At 47.5% G+C, this 18,610-nt stretch overlaps 3 protein-coding genes across 4 annotated transcripts; 2 read left to right on the top strand and 1 right to left on the bottom strand.

The window, feature by feature from the left end:
• Positions 1 to 15: 15 nt before the first annotated feature.
• Positions 16 to 5,203, top strand: LOC103628738 (B3 domain-containing protein Os02g0598200). Of its 2 annotated transcripts, XM_020538581.2 has the most exons (8): positions 25 to 412; positions 676 to 1,808; positions 1,929 to 3,204; positions 3,662 to 3,748; positions 3,872 to 3,973; positions 4,113 to 4,270; positions 4,423 to 4,719; positions 4,820 to 5,203. In XM_020538581.2, the coding sequence occupies exons 2-7, from the start codon at positions 741 to 743 to the stop codon at positions 4,678 to 4,680; spliced, it is 2,949 nt and encodes a 982-aa protein (XP_020394170.1). In that variant the 5' UTR covers positions 25 to 412; positions 676 to 740; the 3' UTR covers positions 4,681 to 4,719; positions 4,820 to 5,203. The 2 variants fall into 2 exon arrangements, with proteins under 2 accessions (XP_020394171.1, XP_020394170.1); XM_020538582.3 differs by lacking the exon at positions 3,662 to 3,748 and having other exon boundaries at positions 16 to 412.
• A 1,230-nt stretch (positions 5,204 to 6,433) lies between these two features.
• Positions 6,434 to 9,185, top strand: LOC542359 (glossy 8). The gene is made up of 3 exons (NM_001111936.1): positions 6,434 to 7,214; positions 8,044 to 8,113; positions 8,697 to 9,185. Exons 1-3 carry the CDS (start codon positions 6,562 to 6,564, stop codon positions 8,952 to 8,954), a joined length of 981 nt encoding a protein of 326 aa, NP_001105406.1. The 5' UTR covers positions 6,434 to 6,561; the 3' UTR covers positions 8,955 to 9,185.
• Positions 9,186 to 9,575: 390 nt separating this feature from the next.
• On the bottom strand, positions 9,576 to 14,123 carry LOC100502381 (Steroid nuclear receptor ligand-binding). Its single transcript, NM_001366999.1, has 11 exons — positions 13,815 to 14,123; positions 13,469 to 13,625; positions 12,624 to 12,732; positions 12,353 to 12,545; positions 12,129 to 12,265; positions 11,426 to 11,714; positions 11,178 to 11,284; positions 10,943 to 11,087; positions 10,339 to 10,537; positions 10,017 to 10,257; positions 9,576 to 9,941 (listed from the first exon to the last, which is right to left on the bottom strand). The coding sequence occupies exons 2-11, from the start codon at positions 13,554 to 13,556 to the stop codon at positions 9,692 to 9,694; spliced, it is 1,758 nt and encodes a 585-aa protein (NP_001353928.1). The 5' UTR covers positions 13,557 to 13,625; positions 13,815 to 14,123; the 3' UTR covers positions 9,576 to 9,691.
• Positions 14,124 to 18,610: the final 4,487 nt, after the last annotated feature.

Raw genomic sequence — 18,610 nt, 5'->3', positions numbered from 1 at the left:
GCTGGCCATTGCGCTATTGTCAGCGACTCGGCGACCTAGGGCCCACCTGTCGGTGACCGAGTACGTGCTCGGTGCCGCATTCATGACTGCGACGGGAAAGCCAGTGCCGTGCGCGAGCGATCCGAGCAAGAGCAACCGAGCGGGACGGTGGGAGACTGGGAGGTGCTCCATCTCGCGCGCCTTCCATCACAAGGATCTCCACGCGTCGACCATCCGAGGTGCTCGAGGATCGGGGTCCACGTGAACCCACCGGCACCTTCTGCAGTTTCTGCTTCCTAGCCCTAGGTCGAAGTCTTCTTTGATCAATCGAGTCAATCAGAGAAGTTGCATTTTGTTGTCGTCTCATCAGGCAGGCGATCTGATCGGCGACATGTCTGAATGTCGTATCGGACTTTATCGATCATCTCCACAGGTATTATATACTCTACTTCCCATTGAACTCTAGAGGTGTTAGTGATTTTTTTTCAGATTTGCCGTCGAACAGTTTGGTGTAGTAAAATCGGACGGCGTTGTTGGCTTTGTTTTCTGGACTTTGAGTTTTTTACTTCAGTTTGGTTGTTCTCCCCGATGTAGAAATTTCTGCTTTGCATCCATTTTTTTGGGGAGGGTTTGTGTGTTTATGATACTAGTAACCTCATCTTATTGATGTTGGTCTTATGCCTTTCCCTTGTCTAGTGCCATGCCTTCCTCTTCTCTAGTGCCTGAGCCCTGAAGTGACCAATATTGTCGGTGGTTTAACCATGGGAGGAGGAAACGAATTCTTGGTGGGGATGACCGGCTCTGCTCCTGATTCTGCCCGCCAGAAGCGGTGTCACGACACTGCCAACGGTGAGGTGCGGGACGGCGACACTGTGGTAAAGAACGGGAAGACGTCCGATGCTGCCTCCGTAGAGAAGAGGGAGAAAAAGGAACATCTGTTTAAATGCAGTGCCTACCATGGGAAGGATACGGACATGTGGAGTGGCGACCAGAGGATAAACAAGAGCAGGGTGCCTGCCGCATTATGTGAGCAGGGAAGGGAAATGGATGATGACCTGAACAAAACCAACAGCAAGGAGAGGATGATGGGTGTTGAACTGGACAAGGAAAAGACGATTACATCGGATGACTGCAGTAAGGTTGAGGGTAAGAAAAAGTTCAACACCGCATCCCCTGAGGAGGAGAGGAAGAAGAAACCTCACAATGCCAGCACTGGGAAGAATATGCAAAGGGATGATGACAAGGAGGTGGTAAGGATTATGAGTAACTCTGATACTAAGGTGAAGATCAAGAAGGTGTCCACCCCATTACCTAAGAAGGAGAAGAATAAGGAAAAGCTAAACAAAACCTACCGAGAGAAGAAGATGCAGGCTGCTGACAGCAAGATGCGGAGTTGTTACAGTGGAGTGAAGAAGGGGAAGGTGCCCACAGCATTTTGTGATAAAGAAAAGAAAAGGAAAATGCCTGACAATACCAGTAGTGAGAAGGAGACTGCACCAATCACACCTGCTGTTAAAGAGAAGAAAATGAGGACGACTGAGAGCATGGAGATTAAGATGAGACATGACAGACAGAATAGGAGAAATGTGCCGCTTGATGTATCTAACTTGAAGATGGGTACATCAAGTGGCTCTAACTATAAAATATGGAAGGAGAAATTACCACACACATTATTGAAGGAAAAAAAGAGGATGTGGCGCAATGATAGTGATAAGATTTATGGTGGCAGGGTGAAGGAATTGAAAATATTTAGCGGCGGCAAGGAAAAGAATAATCAGGCTCCCATTGCATTTTTAAAGTTCGTACGCAACAATGCCGAGAAATTTCTGGTATGGTTTTGTTTGTTGCTGCTTTCCATTACAGCTATGCTATCCATTTCTTTTATTTTCCTTTATTTGTCTTATGCCATGGCCCCTACAAAACATCATGTACATGCATATATTGTGCAGGTGATACCACGAATTGTTGCACCCAGACTGGAGTATTTGACTAATCAACTTGTGTATCTTAAAGATTCAAAGGGAAAATGTTTAAAGGTCCTGGTATCGAAGGTGGTTGATTCCCTTGCTTTTGATCAGGGATGGGATGTTTTTGTCTCAAACCATTTGATTAAATGGGGTGAATTTCTGTTGTTTGAGTATATTGCTGAGCGTACATTTTCTGTGCGGGTTTTTGGTACGGATTCTTGTGAAAGACTCGACTTCAATCCTGAGAGCACAAATAAAGGTGAAACTAAGAAACAGGCATGGAGTAATATGCCACCTGATGATTTGGTCGTCACAGATGGTATTTCAGAAAACAGTGGCTACTATGTTTCTGGCGAATGTCCTAGGACCAAAGTGCCTCAAACATGTCATGTAACTTGCAATACAAAAAAAGACCCTAAACGAGTTGAACGTGTGGTTGGATCTGGACCAGTGGCACAAGATATCAGTGGTAATTTGATTGGTCCACAGTGCAAAACAAAGGGTACTCCACTGTGCAGCAAAGGAAAAACAGTAATTATGATTATAGATTCTGAAGATTCTGAACCTTCCGCGCATGAAAAAGAGGATACAATGAAGCTAGCCACATCAGGACCAGATTCAGATATAAGTCTTGTGGCTGTTAATACCAATGAGGACCCTATAAGAGCTCAAAGTGGCATTGGGAATGGACCCTCAGCTGTACTAGCTGACGAGAAGGGGAATTTCCCTGAAATTGAGTGTGGAACCAAGTGCATTTCAGCAACATGCAGTGAAGTAAAAACAGTATCTCAAATTATAAGTGCTACAGCTCTCTTAGATTTACATGATTCAGATGAAAATTTAGGCAGAAAACAAAGAACAAATGCCATTCCTTTAGATTCTAGGACAACCGCGGAAGATTATCATAATTATAGCAAGATGATCATTATCCAAAACTTTAATAGAAAATATGAAGCTCCTGGAGGTTTCCGATGCTTGGAGAAGTGGAGGAAGGATGTTGTGAACAATCAAACAGCTCTTGATTGCACTGCACCGATTAAACATGAAAACCCACAAAAAACTGACGGCATGTTGGTTGATGGTTACGGTTTGATTGAACTGAACCCAGTAGATGAGTACATTTGTTCCGAGGGAAATCATGAATGTGTCCAACCAGTATTCACAATGCCCATCAAAGAACCATCAAGTGCTGACAGAGTAATCGATTGCGGACGTGATGGGACAGAGATCAACTATAGCATCAATGAGAAAGATGGAGGTGCGCTTCGTCTCATAATTTTCTTTATTATAGCTACCAGTATAGGTCTTGTTTGGATGCACTGGTATCTACCTCAATCCACCCATGTTGGCGTGGATTGGAGGGGAAATTAAACTAAGTTACATCCTAATCCACTCCAAGAGGTGGATACTAAGTGCATCCAAACAAGGCCATATGATGTCAAAGCTTCTGTGCTGTTTCATTCAAAAGAAGAAGAGTTTATTGCGGTGGTAAATGGTTTTTTGTAGTAGAGAAATAGTTTCCATTATCATTCTATAGGTGCTTCTGTTCTACTTGAAGCAAAAGGAGAACAAACCCATGGGAAGCATTGTACATAGCCAAAGTAACAATGTCTGGTTGAGTGCAAACCCTGTAGTTGCGGGTAAATATGCTGCACTAGGACTAAACCCTAGCAGGTCTGAAGGAAGTTGTGCCTTTATTGAATCAATGTTAACAGGGTCCATTGAGAAAACCTCAAGTCCTGACGAAATATCTAAATGCAAGAATAGCATGATGGAGACTGCACATAATGTCAATGGAAAAGGTGGTGGTGTGCTCTTTAACTTTCTAGTATCACTTCAACTGTTTTTCTTTTCAAAGATCTCTTGGTTGTTTATTGTGGATATAATTGTTGTTTATAGCATATTATCGAATCTATGTTTGGTAGGAACTACTGCTCAATTTGAAACCAAAATGGATCAAGCGGAGCCAGCGAGGAGCGGTGTACGCAGCAAAATTTGCAACAGTGTTGTACCTGCCAACGAGTCAGGTGAGCTTATTTTAACTTGTTTTGTTTGATTGTAAAATTAAAGGGTGGATAACATGTTTTCTTTGAATATAAAACTAAAGAGTGGTTTCTGATCGGATAGTGTGTTTCTAATTAGTCTGTTGGATTGTGACTCATGCAGAACACCGTTCCACCAAACAGGAAGGCAGAATGTCTAGTAACCGTGAGGTCCCAGAGTCTTTGTTGCCTACAAAGGACGAAATTCCGGAGCCGGATCATCATTCTCCACCAGAGATCAACTTCCAACTGTGCATTCCTGATACTACTCAGAAATGGCTTGTGAGTTGTGCAGATTCCATAACTGGTCTTCTTTGACTAATTTTACATCGATACCGGACATCACATCACTGTACATGTTCATAGTTGTAAAGTTCTTTTTAAGTTTCTGACCACATCGCTAAAAAGGTGTTTCTGATCACTGTCACCCCCAGGACCTATCCAAGTCGCTTTCCAATGCAGTTAGACGACAGAGAAGGCATGACTATGATGTCATAATGCTGAAGGACCCCAAGAAGAGACTATGGCCTGTCGTTTACCACGACAGCCTGTTATTTGTGGGATTCACCGCGGGCTGGAAACATTTCGTGGCATCAAACGACCTTCGGGCTGGGGATGTTTGCGAACTTGTTAAGGAGCCAGACGATGGTGAGCCGGTGTACTCTGTCCGGATGTCTGATCACAAAATTTAAAGCCGCCCCGGCTTTATCTGTGCGCTTCTCTTCTGTTAGGTGGGCTGCTAAACTCTGTGGTTTGTCTTTTTTTTTACCTGTCAGTCGAGTGGTTTGTCTTCTTTCCCTAATAACCCGTTTGCAACTTGCGAGTGTGCAGACCTCCAAGAAGCATGGTGCAGCCGACTTGCGGACCTTGTGAAAAGCATGTGGGTCTGCCCCCCCTTTTTTTTGCTGGAAGTCATGGAGAAACCATGTGGGTCAGGCGTTTCTGCGTGGATTTTTGACGATCCACAGCCTATAAAAACATAGAGCGACACAGCTGTAGTAGTACTGTAGAAGTCGGGCAGTGTGGGACTGCAACATGAATTGTGATGTGTTGTGTGGTTGGGACTTGGAAGTGGTGGTGTAACCATGTGCTGTGATGTTGCAGCCATGTGCGCGCGGTGGTCATGGTCGATTTTGCTCTCTGCCGTTTGAACATTCCGACCATGCCTGAACTGGATAAAGATTTCAGTATATAATAGTGTACTGTTACTACTTACTATTGTCCTTACCGTTTATGGGTTTACACTAAAAAAAAATCTTCGATGCTCTCCTAGAGGAAAATGCAAACCGTTCCGATTGTGGAAGCGACGTCGTCGTCGCAGATGGATTCGCGGCGTCGTGACAAGACTTCCATCCGCGCAAGGCGGTGTTTGCCCAACGCCCATGCTGCTACTGCTACTGGTAGCCGGCAGCCGCATTGATCCATCGATCGATTCCCATTCCCCCCTCTCCCACCTGCCTGGATTGAAGCCGGCACCCACTCGCGTCCATTGCGCGGCACGGCTCGCCACTCGCGTCCCACCTGGCAGTGGCTCAGCAGCCAGCACGACGCCTCGACGGTCGTGCAGTGCACAAGGGTTGGGATTTCCGCCCGCCACCGGCGACCACATCCCCAACGGCCCCCGTCATTATTTCGGCTCATCAAACCCGACCTGCCAAGTGCCAACCCCGCTGTCCCCTTCGTCAAGGCACAGCCAAGATGCGCATCAAATCCACAGTTATTACAGCAGAGCTGGAGATGCGCCCGGTGCACCGTGAGCGGGTTGCCTCTGATCTGCATCTGCTCCGGCCTCTGGTCTGGATGCCATGCCAGTCAACCTCCGCAGCTCGCCGGTTCATCTGCCACGCGAATAGGCTGATGACTTGGCAGGTGAGCCTACCAAACACGTCAACGGTTACGTCGGTGAATTTGACGTGCCCAAAGAGTGTGGCGCGTGCTATGTTATAATCTGTGTGTCTCCGTCTGTTTGTTGTAACTTACCCTTACCCCTGGCCCTGAGAGTAAAAACTGTTCCTGCGCAGCTGCCTTGGCTGATGAAGAGGGCAGCCGAACGCTTGTATCTCACGTAAAGACTGCTACTTTGACTCGCATTCCTTTGTAACCTGCACGAGGAAGTGAGAAAGAAAGGTTGTCCGCTAGGATGTGGTCTTTCTCCGCAATGAATTTATCCAGTTTTATACTACTACTTTCATTCTTAAATATTTATTATCCGTCATTTTATTTTTATACTAAAACGACGACAAGTAAAAAATAAATGAGGAAGAATTTCTCTATAAGAGCACCACTACAAGAACTTGAAAATCCACTTTGAAATTTGTCCGTCCATACGAACTCTACGACTACGAGCCTACTACTCTACTACTGCCTACGGAGGAGAGAGAGAGATTTCATGAGTTCGTGTTCAGTTAGTCTTGGTGCACCAGTTCCACCCACCACCGGATATAGGTCATGCCCCTTATAAGCTCGACACAGGGGCAGGCACACCGCACAGCACCGCACCGCACTGCATCGGTCGCCAGCCGAGCCGAGCCGAGCCCTGCTCTCTCCTCCAGCTCCCCAAATCACACTCCGCCATGGCCGGCACGTGCGCTCACGTCGAGTTCCTCCGCGCGCAGCCGGCGTGGGCGCTGGCGCTGGCCGCGGTGGGCCTGCTCGTGGCCGTGCGCGCCGCCGCCCGCTTCGCGCTCTGGGTCTACGCCGCGTTCCTCCGCCCGGGCAAGCCCCTGCGCCGCCGCTACGGCGCCTGGGCCGTCGTGACGGGCGCCACCGACGGCATCGGCCGCGCCGTCGCCTTCCGCCTCGCCGCGTCCGGGCTCGGGCTCGTCCTCGTCGGCCGCAACCAGGAGAAGCTGGCCGCCGTCGCCGCCGAGATCAAGGCCAGGCACCCCAAGGTCCCCGAGGTGCGGACTTTCGTGCTCGACTTCGCCGGCGAGGGGCTGGCCGCCGCCGTCGAGGCGCTCAAGGACTCCATCCGGGGCCTCGACGTCGGCGTGCTCGTCAACAACGCCGGCGTGTCCTACCCGTACGCGCGCTACTTCCACGAGGTGGACGAGGAGCTGATGCGCACCCTCATCCGGGTCAACGTCGAGGGCGTCACGCGTGTCACGCACGCCGTGCTGCCGGCCATGGTCGAGAGGAAGCGCGGCGCCATTGTCAACATCGGCTCCGGCGCCGCCTCCGTCGTGCCTTCTGATCCGCTCTACTCCGTCTACGCCGCTACCAAAGCGTGAGCTCCCCGTTTTCCTAGTCACTGCTTCCATGCTGTCCGTTGCGCATGCTATAGCTTAGATTGGCTCGATTCTAGGATAGATGGCTTCTAGTACAAGTAAGATTGCGACTGATCGAGAACAAAAGGAGCACGTCTTTCTTGCCTACATGGTTTGGGAACTATTGTAGCAACACTGGGATCAGGAATCAGAGGAAACGCCTTCAGTGTGAATCCCTACCTTGCGTGTTGGTCATGCCAGATTCTGATGCAATCATAGGGGGAGTTAGTTAGATATGCATTCAGATGCTAGAATTAGTTGGGTACTGAAATTCCATCAGTCTAGGATTACTCGAAATGTCTAGATCTGACGTATGATCCTTCTCCTTAGGGGAAAGAAAAAGATAGGTAACTGCATAAGCAAAAAAACTTTTACTGTAAGGCGTACTGGTTTTTGTTTGCATAAGAAATTAAGAACTAAAAAAAACTTTTGTGATGCTCCTGTTGAGTTGGTCTAACATCCATCCTGCTTGCAACTATTAGAGCTCACTGAATAGTGGGGCTATATTATCCTGTGATCTAATATTAGATGAATAGTTGAAAAACCTATAAACAATGATATATTATCATGTAAGGCCTCCTATTTGTTTGTGTATCTTTGTGTTATGCACTACATATTTAGCTGAAAATGCGAGCATGATGATTCTTCCATAGGTGGGTGTGGGTGGGTGGGTGGGCGGGCGCGTGCGTGTGTGTGTGTAATTCAAAAATAGCTGTAATTAGGCAGATGCACACATTCTCTTGATCTTACTAAGTGCACACTAAAAATAATGTTATTTGTATTTTCCAGGTATGTTGACCAATTCTCAAGATGCCTCTATGTTGAGTACAAGAGCAAGGGTATTGATGTGCAATGCCAGGTAACAAATCTATCTTTGCATCGAATGTATCTTGTCTCAAATTATCAACCATTTATACAGTTATCTTAACTTAGTTTTGTGCTATTGAAATGATTTATTGCCTCTCACCAAATTCCAATTTTCCATTTCAACTATAGTTTCTCGATCTCTGTTCTCTTTCTAAAGAATTAAAAGAAATTTTGATGAAACACTCTAGTTGTTTCAGGCTCATGTTAGTCCTCACAAACTATCACACATGAGAGGTATCTTGGGAAGGGATAAAGTGAGGCGAGCCTTTCCCCTGCAAATATGTAGAGGTTGCTTCGAACCTGTGACCTCAATGAGACAGTTCTCATCGCTGCACCAGGCCTGCCCTTTAGCCCTCACAAACTGAAGTGATTCTGAAATTTCCAAACGTCTAAAATTAACCATCTTGAAGCATCATTTCACATGTTCTACTAAACTTGGTTGAGCTTGTTTATTTGCTGAACTGATTTGTGTCTACCTTTTGATAATGCTTCTTGATCAATTGGAGAATTAGTGCTTTTGCAAGTAATTGCAACGGTTTTGTCAGTAATATGTTGTATTTCTTCAATCTATCCAGGTGCCCTTATACGTGGCGACAAAGATGGCATCCATCAGGAAGTCTTCCTTCATGGTCCCATCTGCTGACACCTATGCTCGTGCTGCCGTTCGTCACATTGGATACGAGCCTAGGTGCACACCATACTGGCCACACTCTGTCGTGTGGTTCTTGATCTCCATTCTTCCCGAGTCCCTTATCGACAGCGTGCGCCTGGGCATGTGCATTAAGATCCGCAAGAAGGGGCTGGCCAAGGACGCCAAGAAGAAGGCGCTGTGATTGATGTTTCAGAATGCATGTTCAGATTCGCACATTTCCTCATCACCTGTAGTAGACACGTGCCTTGCTGTAGTCACTTTATTAGCTACCATTACCTCCTGAGTCTGTTAAGAATCGAGAATGTCATTGTTCCATCCGCGGTTATGATGATGAAAAATACGATTCTTCAATTCAAAATGTAACACTAATACGAGTAATGATGCATGAAATTAACTTGAAGAAGTTGTGCAACTCAGTTGTTTTTCTGAACCATTTCACATTTTTGTGAAGTCTCTTTGCCTGCACACGGCTTCAAATGGAATTTCCTTTGCCACACTTAAACCTAATGATAATGTTGTTTATGGAGAATTTAATACTCTCGCTTCTCCATTTGTCTTGGGCTATCGTTTTTCAGCAGTGTTAGATCATTTGTATATTGTATGGACAAATAACTGAAGACAAGCACACCAAGACAGTCGGAGTAAAAAAAATAATCCAAAGGCATCCAACTCGGCTAGAACGAACGAGGGCATGTAACTGGTGGCACTAGGGCGAATCATATCTTTTGCTTTCTGTTACGAAGTATTACTACAGTGTTGTCCAGATACAGTCCTGAAAACAAACAACTCATCCTCGAGATGGTTGAGGTTAAACTCTTCATACAGAAGTGTCAGTTCTTTGTATCCAGTTAGCAAAATAACACAGAAAAGTAGTATCTCCTTTTCAAACTGAGGTTACAGTTGAACACCTCCAGAACATCATGAAGTGAAACCATCGCTTGTTAGCTGAGCCTCATGATCATCGCCCGGGATGCCTGTTGTTTTCCCTAGTGATCTCTGACTAAGCATTCGGACGATACCACTTCTTATCTTCCGGACCTGAGACCCATTGGCAGATTGATTACCACCCATTGTCCTTGCAAGCTCTTCTGAAAGAGCCTTCACAAGGGCGTCGAAGCGACGCTTGGATGTGGGGTACCTTGATATCGACTTTGTGATCCCTTGCAACCTTGCAGTAGGATCAGCGGGGTCAGATTGAATCATATTTTCTTTAGTGGTTGAAAAGGAGTGATGAAAGGACTACCTTCGAGCAAATGCTTCTATTTCTGCTTGTTTTCTCTCACTCAATGGTGGAAGCCGAATGAGATTCTCCTTGATGCGCTTTGGATCACTAATCAAGAGCACTTGCTTCTCAAGGTATGCTTCCTCTTCTTCTGTGAAGTTTTCAGCTTTGATTTGATCTTTGATTACCATCAGAGGGTCAAAAAACCACTCAAAGATTTTACTCGTAGGCCTATTGTCGGATGTTATCTCAGATCCATTACCTGCATATTTCACAGGAAAGTCTGGCAGGTCAATAAAAGGTACAACAAACCTCTTTAGCGGTGAAAAAAAGGCACCCTTACTTAGAACGAGACCATCAGAATTGGCTTTAGCAGATCGGAGGAGTGCCTTAAGGATAACATATGCTGGTAACCCAACATTAAGTACCCCAGTGCTGGCTTTGCCTGCCTTTGTTCCTTCTATATCTTTTGGGGTTATCACTCCTTCAGCGACCAGATCCTTGCCATGGTGCTTACACTCTATGAAAAGGTGATCTAGCAACTAAACAACACATTTAAATCAGTTATACTGCACAAATTTCCAAACACCAAAGAATCATATCATGGTTTTGAATTTTAAATGGGATTATAAAACCTCATAGTATAATCTCTAAACTCTACAAAAAGTATAGCTCCACCATAATACTCCCTCGGTTCTATATTATAAGACGTTTTGCCTTTTCCTAGATACATTGCTTTTGTTATGTATTTAGACATGGTGTATATCTAAGTGCCTAACAAAAGCTATATATCTAGAAAAGTCAAAATGTCTTATAATTTAGAATGGAGGAAATAGAATACAATGAAACTAATCTAAATGGAGCATGGACCAGTGTCAGTATAGAGAATGTTTATGTAGTGGGAACACAGTGAAATTTCTTTTGCCAATTTTCCAGAAAAAGATCACCTTGAATGGATTGAACTCATCAAAGCTACTTTTAAATGATGTTACACGCTGAGGGGCTTTCTTTCCATCATGCTTGTCCTTGAATGAAGCGGGTCTCGAGAGAGAGCCACCATGTGAGGAAGCTTCATTTGTCCTATATTTAAACCTACTCATGGAAAGTGAAATTTTGAGTAACTTGTATTATTTGGTGTACAATTCAAGGACAATATTCTGGTACAGAATAAACCATTTGTACCTAGGAAAGCAAGATCCTGGTGCCATGTCAAGTACGTCATTTGTATATTCATCAAAGATGGATACTGATGATATTGCATAAGACAGTCCCAAGAAAAGTGAGGATTCCTGCCACATAAACAAGATTGCAATTATAAGCTTCACGCCTCCACATCTATCATGCTAAATCAGGTAATATTTCATCATAATACTAGCTTTATACTACAAATGATATTTTTCTGTTACCAGTCCAAAAAGATTCGTCAATACCTGATAAACCACCACAGCAGCATATACACCAAAAGGAACACTGCAAATAACAGAGGCTATAAAAGCTCCTATAACTGCAAATGGCCAGAGAAGAATTGCAAGACCAGCAAATGGCATGCAAGCTGTCTCAAGAAAAGGTCCTTCTCTGCCAATAAGATCTTCAATCAACCGCTTCCATCCTTTGAATAGCATAACGGGGAACTTGTACAAGGCAATCAGTGTGAACATTATTGCATCCACTACAAGCCCACAAGCAGCAGCAAATATTGCACCAGGAATTTGTAGCAATCTGGGGAAATTAATTATTTTATGCCATACGGAATTCCTCAATTAAAAGAAAATCACTACAATGGTTTTTAAATATTAGCAATCAGATCAAAATTTAAAAGAATACTGAACTTCAATTTACATGGGACACTCCCCCATATCATTTCTTTTTAAAGTGAGTTCTCAAGTATTAATTAATTGTGTATTTCTTGTCTTTCTTGTGACCACATACAGTGTATTTTATTGTTAACATGAACTGTTTATGATGTGTAACAAAAGCTAACCAAGATAACAAACAGACAAAATATTTTAAGTAGAGTACCGGATGAAAGTAATGTCTCATTTAGTACAATTGCTACTCACTTGTTAACACATATAGTTATAAGGAAGAATGAAAAGGCCGAAAACAATAACAAATAGAAAGTAGAACTAAGACCTTATCTCATATGGCTTGCCGTCGGGTGGTGCATGAAGACGAACTTCATCCATGATTGAAAAATATGAGTGTACCAACATGTCTTTCATGTCCCTGACAACTGTACAGCTTCCTGTGATAGTGCTCCATGTTCCATCCTGCATTTCCAGTTAGCTAACCATGTGAAACAGGTATTGTACACACAAGACAGATATCAGAATGAAGCTGTTACAAGTAAATTGTACCAAAAAACAGTGAACAAGTGGATTTTCTTTTCCTTCCCCAATCGCATCAAATGTAGCCATTACTGGTGCGAGAAAGCCATAGGCCAAACCAGCAAGGATGCTTCCCACGACGCCAATTATTAGCCATATAACCAAAACCGCAGTTGCAACAATAAGAAGCAGCAACTTTACGACCGGTCCTACCATCTTGGTTCTGCTTTCATAAAAAGGTGATAAGCACATCCAAATACACCACATTGCATGACTTTCCTTTCAGGACTGCAAACTCTACCTGATGATGCAGTAATATGTCCAAATCACATGCATAGGCCATAAGCCTAGAATAAGTGCAGAAATTCCAATTGTCATGACAAGCCATGCCCATGGGCCAAACAAAGCACCTGGATTGGTAAGATTAGCATGAATCAGATAGACCAATAAGAACTGAGATCAACACAAGTACTCAACCAGTCAATGAAATGTAGGCTAGCCAAGGTATTAATATTTACAATCAGAACACTATTTTTTCTAGAATGAATCCAAAATATCATGTGCACATAGTTCAATTCATATCCCTGGATATTCTGATTGCAAAACTCTACATAAATAAGTCTATTGCCCCTATCAAGCAGAATTGTGCAAATGACAAGTAAAACTACGACATGGATAAATCTGCAAATGAAAAAGAACCAAGCAGATGGAGCAATATTCATAAAGTCAATATTCTCTGCCAATAAAAGTTTGCCAGAGTATTGGTACCTATATGAACTACACCATTTGCTCCCTTATTATCAAAGGGAGTGTATATCAGCTCATAAATGGACTACTTCATTGGTGATATGAGCATTTATGCAAGCCAAATCAAGGACCAGGTTACATCATTATTCATTACTGAAGCCCACAACAATGGTTGGAAGGAGCAACCAAGCATCAGTACAGGCAGAACCCGAATAGTTCGATCGACAACCATTTTTAGCAACGGACTAGCAAATGCAACGCACCAAGTGAACTGGTTGATTGAATTCATGAAGCAAGGGCATAGCCGTGTGAAACCATCCTTTAATACAATTACATTCCATACTCCTATTAAGAAAAAAGGCGAGAAGAATGGACTGACAGAACAAGCGTTCTGTCCACCTTTGATGATGCCCAGGAGGAGAAGCGCAAAGAAGAAAGGCAGGAACTTGATGAAGCTCCAAACAGATGCCCAAATCCCAGAATCCATCGACAACCTTGGTCGAAGGCTTCAACCAATCTCACTCCCTTCGAAGCAAATCAAAGCCGTCCACCCCAGCTGTGCAAAATGGGAAGACGAAAATGTGAATGCCCCTCGTCAAATCCACACCGGAGATGGGGTAATTAAAACTGGCGCCCAGGAGCAACTCAGAGCTTACAATAACCGGGCGTGGAGACTGGATTGCCGGTGGTTATGGGCATTTAACTAAACAAAATCAAAGGAAAACGTAACCAAGAAAAGGCGGACCTGACTGGGCAACCGCCTCGCGCTGTCAAATGCTGCGTGGGCTGGGACCTGACCTGACTGAACGAACTTGCGGAGGCCGGTGGAGCGAGGTTGCTTGCGCGATTTTTTATTCAGAGATTTGGGGGAGTGAAAAAGGAGCTCGCCTTGCTGGTGGTCTGGTGGAGACGTAGAGTGGAGGTCGGTGCTGCTGGCGAGCAGAGCAGAGCCAGTGCCGGCTTCGCAGCTGTACCGGGCAGAGGAGGACGACTGGACGAGGGATCAGGGAAAGGGAAGGAAGGAGCCAGTGCCGGAGTGCCTGCCCAGTGCCCACTGACCAGGAGTCGCCTGGTCGGCGTCGGCCAGATGCGTCCTTTGTAGTAGGAAGGCGACAGAGGAGAGAGAGAGGGGTGGGGCATAGGTTGTGCTTCTGAGTCATGAGTCATGACTACCGTCTACCGGGCACCGGCTATACATGGCTACTCATTATATTCCCGATTATATATTTTTTAAGAGTAAGATTAGTTATGTTTTTTTTAATTGGCAGTTACATGAAGACTTGATACTGATGAGGAGACCGAGGTATTTATGTGTCTTTGTTTGGCTGCAACAAAAATTCTTGCAGCTTATGTTCACATGTTCATTGACAAACACAAAAGTGTTGTTTGGTTCATATATTTGTAACGGGAACCGATAACGTTAAACCATGTTTGTTTAAATCCGACCGTAATTAGATATCGTACTAGAAACTGATAACGTCTTATTCAAACATGTTACCGTTGGTAATCGAGTGTGAATCATTACCGTTACCGTTTACGTTGCATTTTGTGAACCAAACGTCACCAAAGAGAGATTCTTTTAGGTGGAATTTGACCATATCTGGTCTGTTTTCAGTTAAGTCGATGTATAATACTTCAATCAATAATGGTTTAGTGTTTTATCATAAATTAATTTGGAAACTAAAATTACCTCTAAATATTAAGATCTTTTTGTGGTACCTTTTAAAAGGTATGGTTTTAAAAAAGGATAACTTAATTAGACGCAATTGGCAAAGTAATAAAAAGTATGGTTTTTTAGCAAAGACGAGATAATACAACACTTATTTGTCAATTATCATTTTGCCATGTATATGTGGCTGTTATTGTTCTGTTTTGGTTTTGCAACGACCAAGATCAGTAAGACATGTTTTGGGTATAGACTCAAATACTAAGCATCCAGTTATTACATAAACTCTTTGGTGGGCTACTTGGATAAGCAGGAATAACTTGGTATTTGATAAAATTATGATGTTTACATATCTGCAGGTTCTTTTTAGGGAACATACTGGCTCCGAACTTGGGCTCAACTCCAAAAAATAGTGAAGCTGATGGCGTCTTGTTGAAGAATGCTTGTCACCAGTTAGAGACGGTGGCCATGGATATCTTTTCTCATTTTGGTTGGTGTTTTTCGAATAGGGTTGCTTTAAATTAGTTTGTTTCTAAGGTTTTAGCTGGAGGTTATGTCCTTCCTGCTTGTTGGGAGCATTTTCCATGTGATGTAAACTGTTGGCCCTAACCTCGCAAGAGGAGAAAGCCGGATGGTTTATTACTGTCGGGGACCATAATTAGGGGTACCCCCAAGACTCCTAATCTCAGCTGGTAAACCCCATCAGCACAAAGCTGCAAAGGCCTGATGGGCGCAATTGAGGTCAAGGCTCCGTCCACTCAAGGGACACGATCTCGCCTCACCCGAGCCCAGCCTCGGGCAAAGGTAGCCGACCCAGGAGGATTCACGTCTCGCCCGAGGATCCCCTCAAGCAACGGACGCACCTTCGATTCGCCCGAGGCCCAGCTCGGGCAGGCTTCGTGGAGAAGCAACCTTGGCCAGATCGCCACGACAACCGACCGTATCGCAGGAGCATTCAATGCAAGGATCGCCTGACACCTTATCCTGACGCGCGCTCCTCAGACGACAAGGCCGAAGTGACCGCAGTCACTTCGCCCCTCCACTGGCTGACCTGACAGGAAAACAGCGCCGCCTACGCTGCTCCGACTGTTGTGCCACCCGTCAGGGTGAGGCTGACAGCCGCCAAGACCGGCCTCAGGCGCCATAGGAAGCTCCGCCTCGCCCGACCCCAGGGCTCGGACTCAGCCTCGACCTCGGACAACGGTCTCCGCCTCGCCTGACCCCCGGGCCCAGACTCAGCCTCGACCTCGGAAGACGGACTCCGCCTCGCCCGACCCCAGGGCACGGACTCAACCTGGACCTCGGACGACGGACTCCGCCTCGCCCGACCCCAGGGCTCGGACTCAACCTCGACCTCGGACGACGGTCTCCGCCTCGCCCGACCCCAGGGCTCGGGCTCAACCTCGACCTCGGAGGAGTCACCGCCTCGCCCGACCTCGGGCTCGGACCGACCACGTCATAGGGGGGCCATCATTACCCTACCCCTAGCTAGCTTAGGCTACGGGGAACAAGACTGGCGTCCCATCTGGCTCGCCCCGGTAAACAAGTAATGATGGCACCCCGCGTGCTCCATGACGACGGCGACTCTCAGCCCCTTACGGAAGCAAGGAGACGTCAGCAAGGATCCGATAGCCCCGACAGCTGTACTTCCACGGGGCTCAAGCGCTCCTCCAACGGCCACGACATCACATGAACAGGGCGCCAAAACCTCTCCGACAGCCACGACGGCACGTACATAGGGCTCTGGCTCCCCTTTGCTAGACACGTTAGCACATTGCTACACCCCCCATTGTACACCTGGGCCCTCTCCTTACGTCTATAAAAGGAAGGCCCAGGGCTCTCGTACGAGAAGGTTGGCCGCGCGGGAGAACGGGCTGGCGGACAGTCTCTCTCTCTCTCTCTCCCACGCGAACGCTTGTAACCCCCTACTGCAAGCGCATCCGCCCTGGGCGCAGGACAACACGAAGGCCGCGGTTTCCCCTTGCTGTTTCCCCCCTTTGTGTTCCGTCTCGCGCCGACCCATCTGGGCTGGGACACGCAGCGACAATTTACTCGTCGGTCCAGGGACCCCCCGGGGTCGAAATGCCGACAGTTGGCGCGCCAGGTAGGGGCCTGCTGCGTGTTGACGAACAGCTTCCCGTCAAGCTCCAGATGGGTAGTCTCCAGCAACCTCTCCAACCCAGAACGATGCTCCGTTTCGGGAGTCTTGAGTTCATGTTCCTCGATGGCAGCTACGACATGATACTCCTTCCTCCGCCGCGCGACAACGACAATGGCGGCCGTCCGCCCACCCACCGGCGGCGGAATCGACGACGTCTTCCCCACGTGGCGGAAGAGCAACATTCGGGTCTGTCCCGTCACCTTCCCCGCCGACAGAGGAGGAGGCGGGGCAGGCATGGCCAAGCAGGAGGCGGCACCTCATCGGCTGTCGAGCGAGTCGACGGCGCCGGCGCCCCAGCGGGGGACATGTCGGGCGTTGACCTCGCGTCTGAGACGAAGACGAGCGTCGTCTCCCCGCAACACGCCAACCCTAAGCTGACGGACGACGCCAGCACGCTCGCGAAGGACTTGCTGGGCGTTAGCTTCGTACCTCAGACAACGGTGCAGTCCGCCCCTGACGCGACTTCGTCACCACCCGTCGATCAAGAGGTACCGTCCGTTTCCCATTCCATGCCTTTTAGATTCAGCTGCGACCCACCAAGCGACCTCGCTTCGGTGGACGCTTTCATAATGGCATGTCCAGACCCTCCGGGGTATCATATGCGGTCACCCTGGGACCGACTGATGGCCATCTCGACCTACGGGCCCCTGGGTTCCGAGGAAGATGACGAGCCCGACTCAGGTTGGGATTTCTCCGGGCTCGGTGACCCCAGTGCCATGCGAGACTTCATGACCGCATGTGACTACTGCCTCTCCGATTGCTCCGATAGTAGCCACAGCCTCGACGACGAGGACTGTGGCCCAAGTCGCGAATGTTTCCACGTCGATCTAGGGGGTCTCGATGAAGGCAACCATCTTGGTATGCCGGAGGACGGTGATCCCCCTAGGCCTGTGCCTCGCATTGACATCCTTCGGGAGCTAGCTGTGGTCCCAGTCCCTGCGGGGGGGTCAGGACGCACAGCTCGAGCAAATCCGTGAGGTACAGGCCAGGCTCGACGAGGAAGCAGGACAACTTGTGCAGCTTCGGAAAAATATCGGGCAGGAGTGGGCAGGCCGAGCACCGGCCGGAGAAGCGCGTCATCTAGCCCAGGATGTCTAGCACCGCATTGCCGACGATGCCAGGGCAAGGCTGCCCCCAGCTTCTAGTGGGGTCGGCCAGAACCTGGCCGCAGCAGCAATACTACTCCGAGCGATGCCGGAACCATCCACCCACCGAGGGGCGGCGTATCCAGGGAGAGCTCAAGAATCTCCTAGAAGATGTCGCGGTCCGACGGGCCGAGAGCTCTGCCTCCCGAAGGAAGGGGTACCCCTCGGAGCATCGCGCCGCGACTTCCCGGTTCATGCGGGAAGCCTCGGTCCACACCGGGCGCACGCAGAACACAGCGCCTGTGGCCCCGGGTCGCCTCGGCAACGAGCACCACCGCCGCGAACGTCGAGCCCACCTCGACGAGAAGGTGCGCCGAGGCTACCACCCCAGGCGTGGGGGACGCTACGACAGCGGGGAGGATCGGAGCCCCTCGCCCGAACCACCCGGTCCATGAGCTTTCAGCCGGGCCATACGACGGGCGCCGTTCCCGACCCGGTTCCGAACCCCGACTACCATCACCAAGTACTCTGGGGAGTCAAAGCCGGAACTGTGGCTCGTGGACTACCGGCTGACCTGCCAGCTGGGTGGAACGGACGATGACAACCTCATCATCCGCAACCTTCCCCTG

The sequence above is a fragment of the Zea mays genome, chromosome 5 (assembly GCF_902167145.1).
Source record: "Zea mays cultivar B73 chromosome 5, Zm-B73-REFERENCE-NAM-5.0, whole genome shotgun sequence".
NCBI classification, from domain to species: domain Eukaryota; kingdom Viridiplantae; phylum Streptophyta; class Magnoliopsida; order Poales; family Poaceae; genus Zea; species Zea mays.
This window is presented reverse-complemented; position numbering and strand designations above follow the sequence as displayed.